The following is a 17,783-nucleotide window of genomic DNA, read 5'->3' on the forward strand; positions in this document are numbered from 1 at the left end:
AATTAATTTTAACACAAATGTAAAATACAAAAAGATAATAGTAACTACAATTAAAACTTAAAAAATGTTGTATATATAGTACGATTTTTATTTTATTATTAAAAATGTTAGAAGCATAATAATATTTTATAGACAATGTTATATTGTCGATTCTCGATCGATATTGCATGTATCTATATTTTATGATTATCTATTACTGTTCAGTTGGATAACATGATTTAAATTAAAATCAATATGTCACAAATAATAAGTTTTACTAAATAAAATAAAGAAACATATTATGATATGCATAATTCAATATAATTATGATTAACAAGCTTTATATAATAAATAATTATGATATATCATAAATGAATTAATATATGCAATATAGATATTTTATTTTAATCAAATTAAATCGGCATGAACACTCAATTATATATATTATAACTTATAAATATGTTATATAACCCCTTTCATATTAATGGCAATGCTCCTTTGGTAGTGCATATTTTTTAACTTCATCTTGTGATTAAACATACGGAATGTTACATATATAAAATTAGTGTTTAAGTTATAAAAAATTAAATGCAATACAATACTTAGCTCTAACCCGAATATGGGTTCCACAAACACAACCCTGACCCACATCATAAAAATTATATAAAAATTATGCAAAAATTACTTCGAAATAGACAATTTCCTAAAATATATCAACCATTATTACTATTCCTGGAATAATCACTACTCTTAGAATAATATATTAATGATCAGTTTCTTTTTTATTTTTTCAGCTTTTCTCTTAAATGTTGTTTTTGAGATCGTTTCCGAAATCCAAATAACGAATACTAATATAAAATTTTAAGAAGCGTACGGTTGTTCGTTAATTCTTACATATATATAATATTTTTTTTTTAATTCCTTATTATTTACCTTATAAGAAACTACCAATAAAATTGATGCTGCAACAAATATAATTGCAATTGGAATTATTATGTTTTTTGTTACTGAACTTCGTGGACAAGCTACAAATTGTGAGTAATTATTACATTTATTATTATATTTATTTTCAAAAATTTTATAATCATTTGATAAACTAGACAATAGATTATAATAAGAACTTCCTTTATGAATATCTAAAGCATTTTTAAGTTTTTCATATTTTTCAACCAATTCTCCAGCAGTTTCTAAACATGTCTTGCATTCAGTACTTTTTGCTGGATCAAATTCACTATACATGTTACATAATGATTTAAATGCATCATAAAAATTAGATATATCTTTAATATCTATATCCATCGAGCTTATTTGTTTTTCTATAATATCCTTATTAATCTTATTATTAGTAGATATATTATCCTTATATTGACTATTGTCTCCTATATAGAAAGTATAAAAATTGTTTAATGTGATGATTTCACTTTCTGTTTTTTGATTTAGTCTATAACTTAACCATAAAATAGCATATTCAGCAAGTTTATCACTCTCAAAATCTTCATCACTAATACCATCAAATAAATTTAGTAATGTTATAAAAGTAGAAATAACTATTTTGTCATAAGTATCACATTCATTATCAAGGCAATAAAAATTATAATAACTCATAGAATTATGATCTTTCGGTTTGTTCGGATCATCAACAAAATTATTATCAGCCCCATTAATTATATCACACTACGAATGTATTTTACGAATTAAACAAAAAATGTATTAATATAAATGTTACTAAAATTAAAATTATTATAATTTATAGGAATGCAACATACGAATAATATAAGAAAATGATATATACCAATTCCTTAGACATTATAATGAAATTCTGTTATAATTCGGAGATTATGCGGGGTGATGTTATTTATATATATTGTATAAAATATATCTTGTATAAAATATATCTTGTGTCTACTTAAGTTCTTTACATAGCAGTTATCTTTCGTTAGACATATTATTCTTAATTTTAACTTCATATAAAATAATAATACATTAGTATTACTAAAATCATATTATACTTATTTTATAGAAGTTAGCTAAATTGCCTTAAACAGAGGGTTGCTTATACACTTTGCCATATGTATATATGATGCATTTTATACAAAAAGTACTATTCTTACTAACATTTGGTATAACTTTATTATAAAAATTAATATACTTTTATAATGAATTTAAAAAATATATACATATGCTTTAATATAAAACACAAACAACGTCCTAAAACTTAAATAATGCACAAATATATAAATTTAAGAAAGTTATTATTATTACAATCCTTAAAGTATATAAATAATTATTTAATAAGATAGACTAAATACTTATATACTTGTTTCTTATAATATATAATACAGTCTTTTCTAAAATAACACTTACAAAATAAGTTGAATTGTTCCATTTTCTATGCAAAATACATAATTTTATATTATTTTTAATGAATGTAGATAAATTAAAAAATAATTTTAATACGTTAAATAACTTTATTTTTATTCCAATATACTTCAATTTGTAAGTATGCCTTATTGGATAATTTTATAATATATTTTCCGCATAATTTCCACGGTTTAAAACGACAATACCACTGAACCCGAATTCATAACCTTAAATAAGTCTTTAAATGCCTATTGTTTTTAAAATAATACTTAGTAGATATTAAATATTAACATATAAATAAGTATTGCTGCTAATTTTAAAGTATAATAAAACTATGTTTGATTATGTCATTATTTTACCCTTTAATAGGAGAGAGATAAGATATATTAGCTCTTTAATATATATATTTATATAAAGATTCGCTAAATATTATACATAAATTTATCTTATATATTCTACTGTTATAGTTAATGTATATCATTCAAATAATTTATTAAAAATTCTATATTTTATTAATTCTATGATGCAGTAATGTTGTTTTGTATTATAAAATGATTATTCACTAAACACTAATGTGAATAATAAAATACCATTTAACATGAATTGAGTCTTTAACCATTTCACCATTGATTCATATTTTATAATATAAAATTATAAATCCCAAATTGGATCTTTAATAAATATATACCATTGATACCTTTATAATGTATTATTATGTGTCTTTTCGATCAAATTAATATTTAATTATATGAAGTTTCCACAATAAAATAATATTTAATATTAATTATTGGTATAGTATTTTGTTATATTATATATATAGGCACATAATAATAACATTATTTTGTCATATTATTTATAATTATTAGAACAAAACATGAAATTTTATTAATATACTTATATTTTGTCTTTTAACGATTTTAAATGTAATATATTTATACCTGAAAATATAAAATTAAAAAATTAATAGTGATTAATCTAATATTATACCTTTATAGTAAATAAATTAATATATATAGAACGATTTATATTATTTGAATTTAAAACTTTAACATAAAATGATACTATATATAATCGAAAGTTAAAAGGATAGTATACATATATCTATAATGTAATTTTTATGTATTACTAAAAATGTTAGATGCATAAAACATCTTTTATAGGTATTGTTGTTGAACCTCGATCGATATTTTATGAATCTATATTTTATGATTACCTATTATATATTGGTAATATGTTTAATTAATCTTAAAAACACACATATTAATATGAAGATATATTATAATGTAGACAATTGTTCCAAATGAATCGAATTATAATAATACCCAACCTCATATATAATGCCATTATTACATTTCAATTGGCATAGTATAATTTAAATTAATTGTAGCATAAATTATAAGTTTCACTAAATAAAATTTTAATCAAATGAAGAAACATATTATGTTATACATAATTCAATATAACCACATATTAACAAGTTTTATATAATAAATAATTATGATATAGAATAATATGAATTGATATATGCAACATAGACATTTTATTTTAATCATATAAAATCGGCATGAACACTCAATTGTATATATTATACTTTATGGGAAAAATATTATGGGCCCTTTTTCATATTAATGGCAATGCTCCTTTGGAAGTACATATTTTTAACTTCATCTCATGAATAAATATACGGGTATAGCACATATATTTAGTTAGTGTTTAAATCATAAAAAATTAAATGCAATATAATACTTAGCCCTAACCCAAACATGGGTTCCACAACATAAAACTATATAAAAATTATGCAAAAATTATTTATTTATAAATAGACAATTTCTTAAAATATATTAACCATTATTACTATTCCTGAAATAGTCACTACTCTTCGAATTATATATTAATGAATCATTTTCTTCATTATATTTTTTATTTTTTCTCTTAATTTTTGTTTTTGAAATCGTTTCCGAAATCCAAATAATGAATACTAATATAAAATGTTAAGAAACGTATATTTTTTTTAATGTTTGCATATATATAATAATTTTTTTAATTCCTTATTATTTACCTTATAAGAAATTCCCAAAAAAATTGGTATTGCAACAAATATAAGTGCAATTGAAATTAGTGAATAAGTTAGAAGAGGTGGAAAATAATAACATTTATTTTTTAAATTATCATAATCATTTGATAATATTGAAAATAGTTTACCATATGATTCGTTTTTATTAATATCCAAATCTTTAAGTTGTTCATATTTTTTAACAAATTCTTGAGTCTTTTCTAAATAACTATTGTAATCTGATTCGATGTTATCACATTCAGTATACAATTTACATAATGATTTAAATGCATCATAAAATTTAGACATATGTTCATTAGGAATATTAAATACATAATTATGTTTATTTATAAGATCGTTATAACTATTATAATCATCAACATAATCTATTTTCTTTGCATACCCATAGTAATTTTTCATATGTGTATTGTAAAATTCATTTATATTGGAAAATTGAGTGTTTAATTTATGATTTAATTTATAGCCTAACCACATCATAATATATACAACAATATCAATCTTGCCATCTGCATAATAGGAAAAAACTGATTTACCATCATAAAATGTATCTAATAACCATAAGAACCCACCGTTAACTATATTGTTATAAGTTTTACATTCTTTATCAGGGCAGTGCTGCTTGAGCGTTCCACTTGTAGACATATACTTTACAGGATCATCCAATTCATCGGGAAATTTTTCCCTCAAAGAATCAAACTCTTCACACTAAGAAAAAATTTTAAAAAATCAAATAAAAATGTCTATTAAAATGAATGTATTATTAATTTATAGATAGTACAATATCAAAAATTTATAATAACAAATATTTTTATTCAAGAAATTGTATGTACCACTGTACTAGTTAACATATTGGAGATTTATTTTTAAACTATAAATTAAGTATATCATATTAATTTCATATATTGCATCAGAATAGGAGACATGAAATTGGATTCTCTATATAAAAATTATCTGTAGTTAACCATATTTTATTTTTAGTATTAATTTAAAATTAATGTAAAGTAATAATACAATAGTAATACTATAGTAAGTTTATATATATATTATTGAAATTAACTAAATTGCCTTAAATTGGAGATATTTGTTTTGGTCATATGTATAACATAAATTATGCTTAAATTTATGATTATTAATAATGTTCATGCTAATTTTATTATAAAAATTTAAACAATTTTATAATGATATTAAAATACATCCCCTTATATTTATCTCTCAATATAGAAAAATACAAATTTGTTTCTCATGTTTTAATAAATAGATTTATACCCATGAACATGTAAATATGTAAAAATTAATAAATCTATTATTAGCATATTTTTTAAAAGTATATAAATAAATATTTTCTAATATATTTTAAATATTTAATCTTGTTTCGAATACTGCATACCACTGTTTTATTAAAATTATAGTATTTTCAAATTAAGTTACATGCTACATTTTCTATGCAAATTAAATAAATTTATATTGTTTTTAATGAATGTAGATAAATTCAAAATTCATTTTAATGTGCTCAATAACTTTATTTTTATTCCAATATACCTTATTGGGTAATTTTATAATATATTTTCCCATCTTTTCCATTCTTTAAAACAACAATTAGCACTGAACCCGTATTTATAAGCTTAAATAAGACTTTGAATGCATATTATTTTTAAAATATTGCTTAGTAAATATTAACATATAAATATATATTAATAATATTTTAAAGTATAATAGAAAACTATATGTATTAGGTTGTTATATTGCACTTTAAGAGGAGAGAGATAAGATATATTGCTATTTTAATATATAAATTTAAATAAATATTTGCTAAATGTTCTACATAGTTCATTTTTATCTTATATATTTTATTTTTATATTTATCAATGTATATACATTCAAATGATTTATTAAAAGTTCTATATTTTATTAATTATATGGTAAAATAATGCTATTTAAGATTAAAAAATGATGATTCATTAAACAATGATAATATAATATGTATTATTGAAATGTCATTTGAGATTAATTGAGTCTTTAACCCTTTCTTTATTTATCTAGTTTTTTAAAATATAAAACTACAAATCCCAAATTGGATCTTTAACAAAATATATAACATTGATACCTTTATAATATATTATTATTTGTCTTTTCGATAATATTAATATTTAATTATATGAAGATTTCATAATAAAACAATATTTCAATATTAATTATTGATAGAGTATTTTATTAGATTATATGTATAGGTATATATAATAATGCATTTTACCTACCATATTATTTATAATTGTTAGAATAAAATATAATATTAAATTTTATTAATATTATTATATGCAATTATATTAACTATTTTTAAATATAATTTATATATATCTCATATCTTTAAAATTTACAAATTAATAGTGATTAATCTATTATTATACCTTTATGATAATTAAATTAATATATATATAACTATTCCTATCAATATAAATTAGAACATTAATATAAATGAAAATTATTGAAATGAAAAAAATTATTATTATATATATTTATAGTTTATAAATTTATTATAATATATCTATAGTACATTTTTTATGTATTACTAAAAATGTTAGATGTATAAAATGCATTTTATAGATAACGTTGTGTTGTCGAATGTCGATCGACATTTTATGAATCAATATTATTACAGTTCAGTTGGATAACATGATTTAAATCAAAATAAATATGATACAAGTTATAAGTTTTACTAAATAAAATTTTCATAAAATAAAGAAACATATTTTTATATGCATAATTCAATATAGCTCTAGGTTATCAAGTTTTATATAATGAAAATTATGATATTGCATAATACGACTTCATATATATTCAACATCTATATTAATATATACAATATAGACATTTTGTTTTAATAATATTAAATCGGAATGAACACTCAATTGTATATATTATACTTTATGGGAAAAATGTTATGGGGCATTTTTCATATTAATGGCAACGCTCCTTTGGGAGTACATATTTTTAAATTCATCTCGTGATTAAAAATACGAGTATAGTACATATATTAAATTAGTGTTTAATTATAAAAATTAAATAAAGATATAATACTTAGCCCTAACCCGAATGTGATCCCACAAATATAACCCTGACCCACAACATAAAAACTATATAAAAATTATGCAAAAATTATTTACTTCAAAATAGACAGTTTCTTAACATATATCAATAATTATTATTATTCCTGAAATAATCACTCTCTTTGAATCATATATTAATGATTTATTCTCTTCTTTATATTTTTTATTTTTTCTCTTAAATATTGTTTTTGAGCTCGTTTCCGAAATCCAAATAATGAATACTAATATAAAATGTTAAAAAACGTACGGTTGTTTGTTAATGTTTGCATATATTTAATGAAAATAATTTTTAATTCCATATTATTTACCTTGTAAGAAATTCCTAAAAAAAATCCTATTGCACCAAATATCGATAAAACTATAAATAAGTTCTTTAATATCGACGAATTTGATGATGTAACTTCAGAAGTTTGTGCAGAAGTGTGTACAGAATTGTCTGTTGTTTCTATCGATGGAAAGGACGAACACTTGTTATATTTCTTTTTAAAATTATCATAATCATTTGATAAATTAACCAAAATTTGACGACATGAACTGTTTTTGGTAATATTAGAATCTCCCATAAGTTTTTTATATCTTTCAACAAATTCATTAGCTTTTTTTAAATAATCCCCGCATTTTGGATTTTCTTCATTAATTTCAACATACATATTACATAATCTGCTAAATACATCATATAATTTAGATATATCTTTAATATCCATATCTATCAAATCATTTTTTTTATCTATAAGATTCTTATAATTACTATATTCCGTAACATTCGCTATAGACTTTTTATACTTATCACCACCATTTACATATGTATTATAAAAATATTGTAGATTGCTTGTTTTTCCTACTTGGGGCTTTAGATTTAACATATAACTTAACCATATGATAATATAATCAACAATATTGATGTTACCTTTTGCAACAGAATTAAACACAGAAGAACTCTCAAAGAATGCATCAAACAAATATAAACATCCAGCATTAATTTTTTCAAGATCATTAACACACCTATTACCACTACAATACCCTTTTAAATTATTTTCAATAATAAGTTGATAGTTTCCATTATTGTCCAATTTATCGGAAATCGTGTTCCTTATAGCAAAGAAATTTCTACACTAAGAAAACAATTAAAAAAGTATAATAAACATATATTTTAATGAAACTCTTATAAAATAAAGTTTAATGATATATATAATACAATATCAAAAAATGTAAAAGAAATTATTATTATTAAAAAATTCATATACTATTTTGTCATCCATTATAATGGGATTTTATTTTTGATTTGTAAATTGAGTAAAATCATGCTGTTATATATATACAGCCCCCAATATGTGACGCAAATACTTTAGTCCTATATATAACAATTACCTGTAGTTAAATATATTATAACTTTTTAATAATTAAGTTAATATAGAATAATATAATAATATGATTACAAAGAAACGCTTTTTTTTTGTTTATCATAATTAGCTAAATTACCTTAAATAGAGGGATGTTTAATACAGTTTTGGTTAAATATAAATATGTTGCATTTTATACAAAAAATGACTGTTAATAAAATATGGTATAACTTTATTATAAAAATGGATATACTTTTATAAATAATTTAAAGTATGTTTTAAGATAGAAAAGGAATATATTTATATCTTATGTTTTAATGATTGCTCTTCTAAAACTTAATACTGTATAAATCTAAAAAATTAAAAATTATATTATTACTATAATTCTTAAAATTATGTAAATAGTAATTTTTTAAAGTATATTAAATATTTATATAATTGTTTCTAATATTATATAGCTTTTATTTTTATAAAATTATATTATTTTCGAATTAAGTTGCATTGTTCCCTTTTTTAATTGCATATACATAATTTTAATATTATTTTATTTAATATAGATAACTTTACAATCTATGTTAATGAGTCCAATAACTTTATTTTTATTCTTATATAATTAAATTTAGAAATATATCTTATTATATAATTTTATAATATATTTTGCACATCTTTCTCACGGTTTAAAACGACAATTAGCACTGGTCCCGTATTTATAAACTTAAATAAGTCTTTAAATGTATATTGTTTTTAAAATAATACTTAGTAGATATTAATTATTAACATATAAATAACTATTGATGCGAAATTTTAAGTATAATAGAAAACTATGTGTATTTAGGTTGGTATATTTTCATTTTAGATAGGAGAGATAAGGGAAGTATACTTTTTTAAGACAAGGATACAGCCATATAAAATTTACCTATTCTATATAGCTAATTATGTATTGTATGCCTTTAACATTAAAAATGCCTTAGAATTATTTTCTAAATATATAGTTTACTTTTATATTTTATAATAAACTATATTTAGTTTTATTATGAAAAACTATAAAATTATTAATATTATTTTTCTTGGTAGTGTTAATTCTAATATTATAGCATTAAATCTTACTTAAATAAATGTTATAATATTTCATTTGATGTTTTGTGCATATAATTTTAATCTTATTACAAGTTTAATAATATATATCAACTTATTCGAATCAAATAAATTTAATGATTTTTTCGTATTTAATACTTTATCTATTGTTATTGTTATTTTTATTACTGCTATATCACTGTATAGTACAACGGAATAATTAATGTGCTTAATCAAAATACTTTAAATCAATTAGTAATTTTTTTGTTTCATTGTTTTAAAGCATAGTATTTAGAACATATTATTTAGCAATAACAATATATTTGTGAATTATATATATATAATAACCTAATAAAAATATTATTAATTCAAATTAAATTAATTATTACATACCATTATACTTTGCATTAATATGTAATTGTATATGTTTACAAATTTAACATATTTCAGTTTTAGTCATTTATACAATATTATATATATTAGGACAATAACGTTAATTTAATATACCAAGTTGTTTATAAGTATTATAGCAAACTATAATATTAAACTTTATTAATATACTTATATTTTATTTTTTAAATATTTTAAAATATAATTTATATATACTTCAAATCTATAAAGTTTAAAAATTAATAGTAATTAATATAATGTTATAACTTTATGATAAATTAAAGCGTATAAAGAAACTCTATTAATACTAATTAATTTTAATACAAAAAGAGAATAGTTACTAAAATTAAAACATAAAAAATATTGTATATATAGTGCATTTTTTATGTATTACTAAAAATGTTAGATGCATAAAATATATTTTATAGGCATTGTTGTGTTGTCGAATCTCGATCGATATCCCATGCATCTATATTTTATGACTACCTATTATATATTGGTAATATGTTTAATTAACAATAAAAATATTCCCATTAACCTGTAGGTATATTATAATGTAGACAATTGTTCCAAATGAATCTAATTATAATTATTATCCAACCTCATATATAATGCTATTATTACAGTTCAGTTGGCGTAATATAATTTAAATTAAAACAAATATGATACAAATAATAAGTTTTACTAAATAAAATGTTTTATCAATAAAGAAACATATTGTGTTATACATAATTCAATATAATCACAGATTAACATGTTTTATATAATTGACAATTATGATATATCAAATATCTATATTAATATATGCAATATAGACATTTTATTTTAATCATATTAAATATATATTAACACTCAATTATATATATTATAACTTATGAACAAATGTGACGTAACCCTTTTCATATTAATGGCAATGCTACGTTGGGAGTACATATTTTTAACTTCATCTTCTGATTAAACATACGGGATGATACATATATTAAATTAGTGTTCGAATTATAAAAAATTAAATGAGATATAATACTTAGCCCTAACCCCAATATGGGTCCCACACCATAAAAACTATATAAAAATTATGCAAAAATTACTTCGAAATAGACAATTTCTTAACATATATCAACCATTATTACTATTCCTGGAATAATCACTTCTCTTCGAATTATATATTAATGATCAGTTTCTTCTTTATATTTTTTATTTTTTCTCTTAAATATTGTTTTTGAGCTCGTTTCCGAAATCCAAATAACGAATACTAATATAAAACGGTAAACAAATTATTTTTTGTTAATGTTTGCATATATTTAATGAAAATAATATTTAAATATTATATTTTTTAATTCCTTATTATTTACCTTATAAGAAATTCCCAAAAAAATTGGTATTGCAACAAATATAAATGCAATTGAAATTAGTGAATAAGTTAGAAGGGATGAAAAATTATTACATTTACTTTTTAAATTATCATAAGAATTTGATAAAATAGACAACATTTGAATATATGAATTGCTTCCAGAAGTACTAGAATATTTCTTAAGTTCTTCATATTTTTTTAAAAATTCATTATCACATTCCAAATATTTCTCGCATTTTGGATTGACGTCATCAAGTCCATCATACATGTCACATAATAATATAAATGCTTCATAAAATTTAGACATGTCTTCAAAATTAATATTCAGCAAATCCTTATTTTTATTTATAAGCTCAATATAATTTGTATAATCAGTAACATTATCTATGCGCGTTTTATAATGTGTATTATCCTTTATATGTTTAATATAAAAATCATTTAGATTCTTGATTCCATCATGTGACTTTTGATGTAACTTATAACTTAACCACGCCAAAATGTATCCAACAATATTGATATTACTGTTTGCATAATTATTGAACGAAACAGAATCTCCAAAAATTGCTTTAAACAACCATAAACAAAAACCGTTAATTTTATCGATATCAGTATATTCCTCTTTATTACGATCCATTTTGTATTGATTATTATCATTAAATTGATAATCTCCATTATTCAATCCATCGGGAAACCAACCTCTTACAGCAAAGAACATACCACACTATGAAAACATTTAAAAAAGTATAATAAAAATATACGTTAATGAAACTTTTATAAAATAAAGTTTAATGATGTTTATATATAATACAATATCAAAAAATGTAAAGGAAATTATTTTTTTTTAAAAAATGCATATACCACGTCCTTATTCATTATAATGGTGTTTTATTTTTGATTTGTAAATTGAGTAAAATCATGCTGTTTTATATACACTTCCCCCAATATGTGACATAAATACTTTAATACTATATATAGCAACTGTCTGTAGTTAAATATATTATAAGTTTTTCAATAATTAAATTAATATAGAATAATATTATTACTAAAGAAACGGTCTATTCCTGTTTTTGATAACTAATAAGCTGCCTTAAATTGGAGATATTTAATACATTTTGGTCATATCTATAATGTAATTTATGATTATTAATAACATCCATTATAATTTTATTATAAAAATTTAAGTAGTTTAGTAATGAATTTAAAATACTCCCTCTTATACGTGTGTCTCAATATAGAAAAATACAAAATTTTTTCATGCTTTAATAAGTATATTTATATCATGAACCCGTAAATATATAAAAATTAATAAATCTATTATTAGTATAATTTTTAAAAGTATATAAATATTTTATATACTTGTTTCTTATAATATATAATATAGTTTTTTCTAAAATTATAACATTTACAAAGTTACATTGTTCCATTTTCTATGCAAATTATATAAATTTATATTGTTTTTAATGTTTCCAATAACTATATTTTGATTTCTACATACTTCAATTTATAAATATACCATATTGAGTAATTTTACAATATATTTTGCGCATAATTTTCACGGTTTAAAACAATTAGCACTGGACCTGTATTTGTAAGCTTAAATACGTTTTTATATGTATATTGTTTTTAAAATAATACTAATTAAATATTAAATATTAACATATAAATAACTATTGATGGAAATTTTAAAGTATAATAGAAAACTATGTTTAATTAAGTTATTATATTTCACTTTAAGAGGAGAGAGATAAGATATCTTTGCTCTTTTAATATATAAATTTATGTAAATATTCGCTAAATTTTCTGAATTGTTCATTTTTATCTTATATATTCTATTGTTATAGTTATTAATGCATATACATTCAAATAATTTATTAAAATTTCTATATTTTATTAATTCTATGATAACATAATGTTGTTTTTAATTAAATACGATTCATTAAACATTGACAAAATGTCATTTAACATGAATTAAATCTTTATCATTTTCTCCATGGATCCAAATTTTTATAATATAAAACCACATATCCTCAATTGAATCTTTAACAAATATATAAAAATTATAACATTATAATGTATTATTATGTCTTTTCGATAAAATTCATATTAATATTTAATTATATGAAGTTTCCATAATAAAATAATATTTCAATATTAGTTATTGGTATAGTATTTTATTAGTTTATATGTATAGTCATATAATAATAACGCATTATATCTATAATCTTATTTATAATTATTGAACAAAATATGATATGAAATTTTATTAATATACTTATATTTTATTTTTAAAAATTTTTAATGTAATATATTTATGCCTCAACTATAAAATTTAAAAATTAATAGTGATTAATCTATTATTATACCTTATGATAAATAAATTAAGGCGTATAAAGCAGCTTCTATTAATACTAATTAATTTGAACACAAATGTAAAGGAAATACAAAAGAGAATAGTAACTACAATTAAAACATCAAAAATATTGATATATAGTTCAATTTTTTATGTATTACTAAAAATATTAGATGCATAAAATGCATTTTATAGATACTGTTGTATTGTCGATTCTTGATCGATATTCCATGCATCTATATTTTATGAATATTTATTATTACATTTCAGTTGGATAACATAATTTAAATCAAAATAAATATGGTATAAATAATAAGTTTTACTAAATAAAATGCTTGATCATATAAAGAAACATATTGTGTTATGCATAATTTAATATAACTATGGGTTAGAAAGTATTATATAATGACAATTATTATATAGAAAATGTCTATATTAATATATGTAATATAGTTATTTTACTTTAACCGTATTAAATCGATATGAACACTTATTATATATATTATAACTTATGGAAAATATGTTATGTGACCCCTTTCATATTAGCTTATACCCCTTTTGGTTGCATATTTGAACTTCTCATGATTAAATATACGGGTATATTTAATTAGCGTTCAAATTATAAAAAATTAAATAAAGATATAATACTTAGCCCTAACCCGAATATGGGTTCCACAACATAAAAACTATATAAAGTTATGCAAAATTTACTCCCCAATAGACAGTTTCTTAAAATATGTAAATCATTATTATTATTCCTAAAATTGTCACTCTCTTCGAATAATATATTAATAATCAGTTTCTTCTTTATTTTTTTAGCATTTCTCTTAAATGTTGTTTTTGAGATCGTTTCCGAAATCCAAATAACGAATACTAATATAAAATGTTAAGAAGTATACGATTTATTTGTTAAAATTTGCATATATAATGAAAATATTTTTAATTTCCTTATTATTTACCTTATAAGAAACTCCCAATAAAATTGATGCTGCAACAAATATAATTGCAATTGTAATTAGCATATTTTTTGTTACTGAACTTCGTGGACAAGCTACAAGTTGTGAGATACTACTACATTTACCAATATATTCCTGTTTAAAAATATTATAATCATTTGACAAACTAGACCATAGTTGTAAATAAGAACTTCCTTTATTAATATCAAAAGCATTTTTAACTTTTTCACATTTTTCAAAAAATTCTCCAGCAGTTTCTAAACATGTCTTGCATTCAGTACTTTTTTCTGGATCAAATTCACTATACATGTTACATAATGATTTAAATGCGTCATAAAAATTAGATATATCTTTAATATCGATATTCATCGATTCTATTTTTGTATCTATAACATCCATATGAATCTTTTTACCACTACTACTATCAGAAGCTATATGCTTATTATAACAATCATTTCCTTTTATATTTCCAGTATGAAAATCGTTTAATCTCGTCGTTCTATTTTCTTTTTTTTGATTTATATTATAACTTAACCATAAAATAGCGTATTCAACAAGTTTATCACTATCTAAATCCTCACCAATATCAATACCATTGAATATAGTTAGCAATGCTATAAAATCAGAGATAAGTTTTGGGTCATCACTACTACAATTATTTCCAGAGAGTACTAAATTTAATAAATTCATAGAATTATCTTTTCCCAGGGTTTTCGGATCACTAGCATAATATTCATCGATCGTATTAATTGATTTACACTACGAATATATTTTGCGAATTAAACAAAAGAATGTATTAATATAAATATTACTAAAATTAAAATTAAAATTAATATAATTTATAGGAATGCAACATACGAATAATATAAGAAAAAAGATATATACCACTTCATTAAACATTATAATGAAATTCTGTTATAATTTGGAGATTATGCGGGGTGATGTTATTTATATATGGTATATTTACTTAATCTCTTTATGTAGCAGTTATCTTTCGTTAGACATATTATTCTTAATTTTAACTTCATATAAAATAATAATACATTAGTATTACTAAAATCATATTATATTTATTTTATGGAAATTAGCTAAATTAAATTAAATATAGGGTTGTTTATACACTTTTGCCATATGTATATATGATGCATTTTATACAAAAATTGCTATTCTTACTAACATTTGGTATAACTTTATTATAAAAATTAATATACTTTATAATGAATTTAAAAAATATATACATGCTTTAATATAGAACACAAACAACGTCATAAAACTCAAATACTACACAAATATAAAAAATTAAGAAAGCTATTATTATTAGAATTCTTAAAGTATATAAATAGTAATTTTTTAAATAGATTACATTTGTATATACTTGTTTCTTATAATATATATTATAGTTTTTTCTAAAATAATTGAATTTTCAAATTTAGTTATATGCTCCACTTTCTATGTAAAATATATAAATTATATTGTTTTTATTTAATATAGATAAATTAAAAAATAATTTTAATGTGTTAAATAACTTTATTTTTATTCCTACATATTCCAATTGAGTAGTATTCTCTATTGGGTAATTTTATAATATATTTTCCCATATTTTCCATTATTTAAAACAACAATTAGCACTGAATCCGTACTTATTAATATATTTATAAGATTAAATAAATCTTTGAATGTATATTGATTTTAAAATAATACATAGTAAATATTAACACATAAATAAGTATTGATGCAAATTTTAAAGTATAATAGAAAGCTATGCGTAATTATGTTGTTAAATTACCCTTTAAGAGAAGAGAGATAAGATATATTTGCCATTTTAATATATATATTTAGATAAATATTTCCTAAATACTATGCATTACTCATTCTTATCTTATATACTTATTGATATAGTTATCAATGTATGTACATTCAAATAATTTATTAAAAATTCTATATTTTATTAATTATATGGTAACGTAATGTTTTAGATTAAAAAATGATTATTCAATAAAAACTAATAATGTAATAAGAATTAATATAGAATAATGAAATGCCATTTAACATTAGTTGAGTCCTTAACACTTTCTCCATTAATACAGTTGTTTAGAATATAAACCACATATCCCAAATTGGATCTTTAACAAATATATAAAAATTATATCATTATAATGCATTATTATTTGTCTTTTCAATAACATTAATGTTTATTATATGAAGGTTTCACAATAAAATAATATTTCAATATTAGTTATTGATAGAGTATTTTATTAAATTATATATATAAGCATATAATAATAACGTATTATATTTATCATATTATTTATAATTATTATAACAAAATATAATTCGAAATTTTATTAATATACTTATATTCTATTTTTTAAATCTTTTAAAATATTATTTATTTATATCTCAAAATATAAAATTTAAAAATTAATAGTGATTAATCTATTATTATACCTTATGATAATTAAATTAATATATATATAACTACTCCTACCAATATAAATTAGAACATTAGCATAAATTCAAATTATTGAAATGAAAAAAATGAGTATTATATATATTTATAATTTATAAATTTATTATAATATATTTATAGTACATTTTTTATGTATTAATAAAAATGTTAGATGCATAAAATGCATTTTATAGATAACGTTGTATTGTCGAATATCGATCGATATTTTATGAATCTATATTATTACATTTCAGTTGGATAACACGATTTAAATAAAAATAAATATGATACAAGTTATAAGTTTTACTAAATAAAATTTTCATTAAATAAAAAAACATATTATGTATGCATAATT

General features: G+C 19.9%; 5 protein-coding genes across 5 annotated transcripts; all 5 read right to left on the minus strand.

Annotated features, from left to right (window-relative positions):
• Positions 1 to 761: 761 nt before the first annotated feature.
• Positions 762 to 1,786, minus strand: PY17X_0900097 (PIR protein; the record flags this gene model as incomplete). Its single annotated transcript, XM_034637532.1, has 3 exons — positions 762 to 827; positions 913 to 1,653; positions 1,772 to 1,786. The coding sequence occupies 3 exons, from the start codon at positions 1,784 to 1,786 to the stop codon at positions 762 to 764; spliced, it is 822 nt and encodes a 273-aa protein (XP_034493486.1).
• A 2,445-nt stretch (positions 1,787 to 4,231) lies between these two features.
• PY17X_0900100 (PIR protein) lies at positions 4,232 to 5,262 on the minus strand (the record flags this gene model as incomplete). Its single annotated transcript, XM_022955861.1, has 3 exons — positions 4,232 to 4,318; positions 4,400 to 5,119; positions 5,245 to 5,262. 3 exons carry the CDS (start codon positions 5,260 to 5,262, stop codon positions 4,232 to 4,234), a joined length of 825 nt encoding a protein of 274 aa, XP_022812083.1.
• A 2,390-nt stretch (positions 5,263 to 7,652) lies between these two features.
• PY17X_0900200 (PIR protein) lies at positions 7,653 to 8,777 on the minus strand (the record flags this gene model as incomplete). The annotated part of the gene is made up of 3 exons (XM_022955862.1): positions 7,653 to 7,739; positions 7,827 to 8,630; positions 8,763 to 8,777. 3 exons carry the CDS (start codon positions 8,775 to 8,777, stop codon positions 7,653 to 7,655), a joined length of 906 nt encoding a protein of 301 aa, XP_022812084.1.
• Positions 8,778 to 11,481: 2,704 nt separating this feature from the next.
• On the minus strand, positions 11,482 to 12,546 carry PY17X_0900300 (PIR protein; the record flags this gene model as incomplete). Its single annotated transcript, XM_022955863.1, has 3 exons — positions 11,482 to 11,574; positions 11,675 to 12,394; positions 12,532 to 12,546. 3 exons carry the CDS (start codon positions 12,544 to 12,546, stop codon positions 11,482 to 11,484), a joined length of 828 nt encoding a protein of 275 aa, XP_022812085.1.
• Positions 12,547 to 14,830: 2,284 nt separating this feature from the next.
• On the minus strand, positions 14,831 to 15,879 carry PY17X_0900400 (PIR protein; the record flags this gene model as incomplete). The annotated part of the gene is made up of 3 exons (XM_022955864.1): positions 14,831 to 14,896; positions 14,983 to 15,738; positions 15,865 to 15,879. The coding sequence occupies 3 exons, from the start codon at positions 15,877 to 15,879 to the stop codon at positions 14,831 to 14,833; spliced, it is 837 nt and encodes a 278-aa protein (XP_022812086.1).
• Positions 15,880 to 17,783: the final 1,904 nt, after the last annotated feature.

This window comes from Plasmodium yoelii (assembly GCF_900002385.2).
Source record: "Plasmodium yoelii strain 17X genome assembly, chromosome: 9".
NCBI classification, from domain to species: Eukaryota; Apicomplexa; class Aconoidasida; order Haemosporida; family Plasmodiidae; genus Plasmodium; species Plasmodium yoelii.